General features: G+C 46.3%; 1 protein-coding gene across 1 annotated transcript; it reads right to left on the bottom strand.

Annotated features, from left to right (window-relative positions):
* Positions 1-2,604: 2,604 nt before the first annotated feature.
* DUSP2 (dual specificity phosphatase 2) lies at positions 2,605-6,301 on the bottom strand. The gene is made up of 4 exons (XM_074287608.1): positions 5,744-6,301; positions 5,229-5,356; positions 4,190-4,409; positions 2,605-3,847 (listed from the first exon to the last, which is right to left on the bottom strand). Exons 1-4 carry the CDS (start codon positions 6,129-6,131, stop codon positions 3,633-3,635), a joined length of 951 nt encoding a protein of 316 aa, XP_074143709.1. The 5' UTR covers positions 6,132-6,301; the 3' UTR covers positions 2,605-3,632.
* Between the last annotated feature and the right edge of the window lie 647 nt (positions 6,302-6,948).

Raw genomic sequence — 6,948 nt, 5'->3', positions numbered from 1 at the left:
GTCAGATATAATTCTGGACAACTGGAGAGATCTTTAACAGGTCTGTTCGACTGAGGCAGCCACCCATTCAGTGATTAAGGATAGGTAAGAAAGAAATGAGGCAAAAGATGACATTTTACCTAGTCAAAATAAATCAATCTGGTTGGGGGAAAAGCTCAAGTTAAAGGACAAAGTTTATTCTACTGTAAGGTCATTTAAAAGAGGCTAAATTACAAAAGAATTTAGCAAAGAACCAGGAGCAAGAAGATAAATTTATAGGAAAAAGATAGGAAGATCAGGTGCTTCATGTCACTGATATGTTCATTTTATGGCTGAGATGTAGAATTGAGGAATGGTCGTAGAGGTGGAGTTGAGGAGTATTGAGTGTAGGGGTGGGATTGCATCCCATTATTGAATTCTATGACTTAGATTGTCTCAAACTTTGTTATCATTGACCAATAGATTGTTACTGGACAGTCAGCATTGTTTGTGGAATTACAGCACTCCCAAGGCCAGATGGCCTTATGGTTAAGCCTTAGGGTTATTGCGACATCTTCCCTAGGAACTGCACTCCATCAATACCATACCACCACCTTTTCCTCAAAGCCTCTCGCTGAGATGCCTTAAAAATATTTGTTGATTGTTAAAGGAATTTCTGAGACCTACTGAAGCCAGCTGTTTCCTCTAGCCCAGGAAGAAAATAGAAGGAAACATGTAGGTGTGTGAGGGTGGGTTGGAATGGGGAGGAGGAAGATCCCTACCTAAGGACCACTCCTCCAATCAGCCGGAGGAAAGAAAGAAGCTTGTGACTGGGAACATGAAGCAGGAAGAAGTAAAAGAAAATTAACACCATGAACCTTCCCTTGTCCACCCCATTAGTTTTATCTCCCACCTCTGAATCCCTATAGTCTTTGCCACACAAATTAGTTCTTAATTAATATGATTAGTGTTCTATATTGTTTCATGTTAATAATACCGGAAGCAGTAATACTGGTAAACCCCAAGTAATATTGCCCAGCTACAGCCAAACTTCCTGGGGGAGGAGCTTCTGAAGAACAATTCATATTTATAGAGTGGAGTGCTTCTCCCCCTTCAGCCCCACTGATCCTGCCATGAGGTGGGGATTATTAACCCCATTTTACAGATGAGGAAAATGAGACTCAGAAAGATTAAGTAATTTACTCATGATTATATAGTTACTAATTCTAGCTTTATGATTTCAATCTATTTCACTCCATTGTATCTATTCATCTATTCTCTATCAGACCAGTATGACAGAGACCCGATCTTATTCATCTATATAGCTCACTCAGCACCAAACACAGAACCTTGTTCATAGGTTGCTGTTCAATCATTTAACTCATGATTGTCATGAACAACTCTTCATGACCCATATGGGGTTTTCTTGACAAAGATGCTGCTTTGAAATTTCTTTCTCTAGCTCATTTTACAGATAGGGAAACTGAGGCAAGCAGGGTTAAGTGATTTGCCCAAGGTTACACAGCTAGTAAGTGTCTAAGGTCACATTGAACTCAGGAAGATGAGTCTTTTTTATTCTAGACCTGGCACTCTATCCATCTATCTATACCAAGAAAGACAGCTAGGTGGCACAGTGAATAGAACAATGAGCCTCAGGAAGACCTGAGTTCAAATCCAGTCTCAGACACTTTACTAGCTGTATTATCTTGGGCATTTTCCTCATCTATAAAAATGAGCTGGAGAAGGGATATGGTAAACCACTCTGATATCTTTGCTTAGAAAATTCTAAATGGAATCGTAAAAGGCTAGCTGAAAAACAGCTAAACAACAAACATGCTAAGAACTATGCTAAGTGCTTTATAAATATTATTTCTTTTGTTTCTCACAACCTTGGGAAGCAGATATTGTCTCAGGGACCCACAACTCCACTGTCAAGGAGCTCCTTCCAGCTCTCTCTTTCTCCTAGTCTCAGGGATCTGGGAGAAGAAGAAGTCTCAAAACAATGTGGTATGGAAGCCTTGGGGAGTGTGGGGGATAGAGAAGAAAGGATAGAGATTTTTTTAATAGCTGTATCCAGGACTACTCCCTGAAGCAAGGCAGGGTATCTAGCCCAGGGCAGCAACTGGTCTTATGGTCTGAGTTGTTTCCGTATCCATCTGGACTCAGGCCTCCCTCTACCAATATCCATGGCATCCCCATTAGAGATGAAGTAGTTTGAGGAAGAAAAGGGCAAAATAAACCCTAGTGGAAATCAAGAACTCCCCGGCGCCTGATAGCTCAGGGACCCCCATCTTGACCCCTCTTTCTCCTAACCACAGCTTTTTGATGGGGACTAGAGGCTCCTAGAGTTCTTATAACCCACTTTGGAGAAAGGAAGTGGAGAAGATAATCATTTAAGAATCAGGCATTATCTCATTTGATAATGAAAAGATAGCTAGTGTTCTTCTATTATCTGACAAAATGATCTATCCTCTTCACTAAAAAAAATTCCAGCCATTTAGAAGGGAGCCAGGGTCTCCTGGCTCCCGGAGCTATTTCTCTGCATTCCAAACTTCTTCCTTCGCTTCAAGGGTGGGGGAGAAGAAGAGTGAGATCTGATTTAGAAACAACTTATGCCTTTATAAAGAGACAGGAAGTTTAGAACTGTTTTGTGTTTGTTTTTTTCTTTAAAAAAAAAAAAACCAAAACAATGTTTTATTAAAACATCCACAATGTTCTGTATAAATATAAAGTGCTAATTTTCCAAGCCCGCCTACAGGGTTTGTGGGCTTGGGGGGAAGTGAGGGAGGTGGCAGAGGGGGAGTGGTAAATGTCAGTTGAACATAAATAGTTTTTCAGTACGACATACACACATACATATGCTGTATTGCTTTCCTGCGTAAGATGCTGGTGATAGAGTATATTAGTCCACTGAGTCATCCAGCACTCCCAGGATCCTTTGTAATCATCAGGAGCCGGGCTCTCTCAAGGCCCTCTGATCCTGGGTAGGCCTTTCTCCCATCTCAGCCCCCTACCCCCAGGGCAGTTCAGTTTTCACAGCACAGGTTTCAGAGTTAGGTGCCCCAGCGGCTCGGGCTTAGGGGAGGTCCAGGTTGGAGAACAGTAGTGAGTCTCATGGTAGTTGGGGGCTTACTGTGGGGGTAAGGAGGAGAAAAACTGGGAATTTTGGCAATTGACCCCAAAATCAGGGTCAGGGGCTTGGAAGGCAGGAAGAAAGGGATGTGTGTGGGGAGCCCAATTAATTTCTGCCTGTTGAAGAGGGGAAAAAGGAAATAGAGAAGAGCTAATATTCATCTCCATTCCCTCATTAATGGGGAGGATTTGACCTCATCCCAGAAGAAAAGCAGAAAAGCACCAAATCAGGTCACCCAGCATGCTGTCTGTCTTCAAGAGCTTTCCCCTCCCAATGGGATTATTCACAGCTCAGGGAGGCAGCTTCCAGAGAAAGGGTAACCAGAACAGGGGAGGGGATCATCCTTCCAAAGAAAGAGAGAATCAGTTCTCTCAGCTTGCCCTGCTCTCTGCCACTCAAGTGAGGCTTTTCCCATTGAACTGAAAAGTCCTTATAGGTAAGAGCCAGACCAGAGTCCTTTCAGAGAAGAACAGGACTGATCCCACATTTGAACTGGCAGTCTAGAGGAGTTCAGAGGATAGGGGAAAGAGGACCTCCCCTCCTAGTGGCAAAGTACTTGAGTTTCAAACTGCAGAAGCTGTCCCATGAAACCAAAATTGGGGGAGATGACCCCACGACGCTGTTTGACAAAGTCGAAGGCCTCCTCCAATTTCACCCTGCGGCTCTGCATCAGGTACGCTAGGCAGATGGTGGCTGAGCGTGAGATGCCTGCCTGGCAGTGTACCAGGACTCTTCCCCCAGAATTCTTCACTGAGTCTGCAGAGCAGGAGAAAGGATGGTCAGTGAGACTGGGAAAGAGGGAAGTTAAACTTCTGATCCCAAGCACTTTATTCCAGGGGTCCGTTCTCCTCCCAGGCACTAGGGCTGTTTCTCCCACCAGCTTTTTCATAACCTGTGCCATGACTATTCTGAGCACAGTCGTGGAGAAGCTACCTCTAGATGGAGGGCTTAATGGGAGGGCAGTAATGTGTCTTCTCACACACACACACACACACACACACCTTAGACTATGTGTTAAATTCCCAAACCCAGCCTTGCAACTTGGTTCTCTGACTAGGATTCCCATCAAAAGCTCTCCAGAGATGAAAAGCTTCTTACCAATGAAGCCGATGGCCTCCTGGAACCACACACTGATTTCAACCATCTGGTTGTCCTCTACAGGGATACTTTTGTATCGGAAAAGGCCTTCAAAATGGTTGGGACAGCTGGCGGAAACATTAAGCACAGCAGTGATGCCCAGAGCCTGAAGTCCCTCCAGGTCTGACGAATGATTGCAACTGCCCAAGTAGAGAAAAGGCAAGATCTCCACGGGTCCCCCCTGTGGAAAAAAGGAAGAACTGGTGAGATCCTTGCTCAGCTCTCTGTCATCATGATCCTTCCAAGCAGCCTATATGAATGCACTTCTAGGAAAAATCCCCAACCCAAATCTGTTGCCCTGAAGGTCTCAAAGAATTTAGAACAGACAGAAACATATTCCCAGAGGAGAAACTCAGTCAGAAGAGGAGTATGCGTCAGGTCTTACATAATAATGTCAGCCCTCACATAATAATATGAGTGTAGCATATGATAAAGTCTGAATGATCTCATCGAGACCTATAATAAGCACATACATACACGAACATTCATTCACACACACACACACACACACACACACACACACACACACACGATCATAGGATTCAGAGCTAGAAAGATGTGGGGTCGTGTAGACACATGAGCCACATACTTATCCCACATACAATTCAATTCATTTATGAAATGTATAAGAACTGATAAGAACTAAGGACACAAAGAATATTAAAGCCTGCTCTCACATAGCTTATGCTGTAATGTGGGAGATATAAAGGTAGGTAAGCAAAAACAAAATAGAGCCTGCTTCTAACTGGAAAGTAAGGGATGGAAATGAGAAAAGGCTTCAGAGAAGAGGTAAACCCTCAGCTATGTTTTAGACCCACTCATATATAAACACCCAAGCACCCTCACACACATATAGACACACATACTCATAGTCTCAGGCTCTTTGCTTCAGTTTGCAGCCCTCCCAAAAAGTATTTCACACTAGGAAGGATTCTCCCAACCCCTGAGATGCAAGTGTCTGGTATAGACCAACCTAAAGCCTCCCTCGGGGGTCACTCACCTGGTCGTACAAAGGGGCGCCAGTGCCTGACCGGCTGCTCTCTGGCTCAGCCACAGGTGAGGGTAAAGCTGGCGCAGGAGGTTCTGAACAGAGATCTGGAAAACTGGCCTGGAAACCTTCGAAACCTCCTGTAAAGAGAACAACGGGGGAAGCCATGAACGGGGGGGCGAAAAACCATGGAATCGGAACACGCGGGGATAGGAACACCCGTGGTGCTCGTGGGAGAGAAGTTGTGGAGCCCCGGGCACGAGGCTGTATGTCATTGAATCACAGGAGTTAGAGCTGGAAGAGACTTAGAAGTCATCTAGTCTAAGCTTCGCGTTTTTAGGACAAGGACCTGAGGGCCTGCAAAGTGAAATTACTTGCCCAAGTTCCCACAAGAAATGGCATTCTAGACCCAGGACCCCTGATTACAAATCGACTGTTTTTTCTCCTACGCTCCCCTTCCAGGACGGCGATTAAGGGCTTACCTACAAAGCAGGGGCTTCGAAGAACAGGAAAGAGAGTGTGCTTACCTTGCAGGAAGCAGACAGCAGTGGGTCCGGCTCGAGTCTCCTGGAGCAAGGCAGTGAGCAGCATTCGAGGTAGACTGTCGGCCCGGAGCTCCGCCACAGAGCCACTAGCTTCATCCAGCACCACGACTCGGGACAGCTCCCCCTGGCTCAGCCTGCCCAGCAAGGTCCGGTCGGGGATCAGCCAGTCCAAGTGAACGCCGGCAGCTCCCCGGGACCTCCTGCGCAACAAGGCGTTCCAGTGCACAGGCCGGGCTTCCAGGACGTGACTCTGACAGAAAGCTAGGAAGGGCCGGCAGTCCAGCAGCAGAGTCTTGTCCACTTCGCGAGGGTCCCCCAGCAGCCCCCGGAGCTCCCTGCTTTCTATGGGCAGGACTTCTTCCATCACCATGTTAGCTCCTGAGAAGGGCAGAGGAAGGAGACCCTGTGTGGATGGGGGAGTCAAACCAAATACACAAGGGGTGGTCAAGGAGAGAAAGCCCGGTCTCCGGTCCCCTCGCAGTGCTCAGATCCCACTCCCTTCAGGGCTCCTGCCACTAGGACTGCCAGGAAGCTTCTGGTGATCTCTGAGCTCCTCTGAGTACTTAAATACCAGTCAGGCCCGCCCCCGAGTTGCCTTACAAGGGCAGTCGCCGGAGAAGAGGAACTCTTTCAGGACGGCTCTCTCACGTGTGGCTTCAGACAGGGCCGGCCCCGCCCCCAGAGGGCTCGGGGAAAGCCGGGGAAGTGTAGCTTCGTGATGTTAACCGGGGGAGGAGACTTGTGAAGAATGGGGGTAGAGATTCATCATCTTCTGGGAAGGGAGTGAGTCCCAACTGACTAGAAGATCCCCCAGCCCAATCCTCAAGTGAATTCAGGGAATCGCAGAAGTCAGAACTGGAAGAGACCTTAAAGATCAGCTATTCTGGCCCCCTTGTATTATAGATTAGGGAAGTGGGGCCTGGAAAAGGGGAAAAGCCTTGTCCAAGATCAGCCACAGTCGGGATTCCAGCCCACATCTTTTGACAAGTCCAGGTTCTTTATTGAATCACAAATTATATATATTCTGAGTCCCCCCCAAAAAAAACCCAGACAATTGACAGGTTTCCAGGTCTTTTTTAAAAAGAGAGTCCAACAAGCACTTATTAAGCACTTACAATGTGCAAAATTCTGTTCTGGGTACTGGGAATACAAACACCAAATAATAATAACAATTGTAAAAATAGTCC

This window comes from Sminthopsis crassicaudata, chromosome 2 (genome assembly GCF_048593235.1).
Source record: "Sminthopsis crassicaudata isolate SCR6 chromosome 2, ASM4859323v1, whole genome shotgun sequence".
Lineage (NCBI taxonomy): Eukaryota > Metazoa > Chordata > Mammalia > Dasyuromorphia > Dasyuridae > Sminthopsis > Sminthopsis crassicaudata.
Note: the sequence above shows the minus strand (reverse complement) of the source record. Positions and strands in the feature narration are given on the sequence as shown.

What these genes read in the sequence shown, in the direction of transcription:
- DUSP2 (XM_074287608.1), bottom strand. Translation starts at nt 6,131, where the DNA reads ATGGTGATGGAAGAAGTCCTGCCCATAGAAAGCAGGGAGCTCCGGGGG. An exon ending in TGCTGTCTGCTTCCTGCAAG is followed by an intron (nt 5,357 to 5,743) that starts GTAAGCACACTC and finishes TTCTCTTTACAG; the next exon opens with GAGGTTTCGAAGGTTTCCAG. An exon ending in GCGCCCCTTTGTACGACCAG is followed by an intron (nt 4,410 to 5,228) that starts GTGAGTGACCCC and finishes TTTTTTCCACAG; the next exon opens with GGGGGACCCGTGGAGATCTT.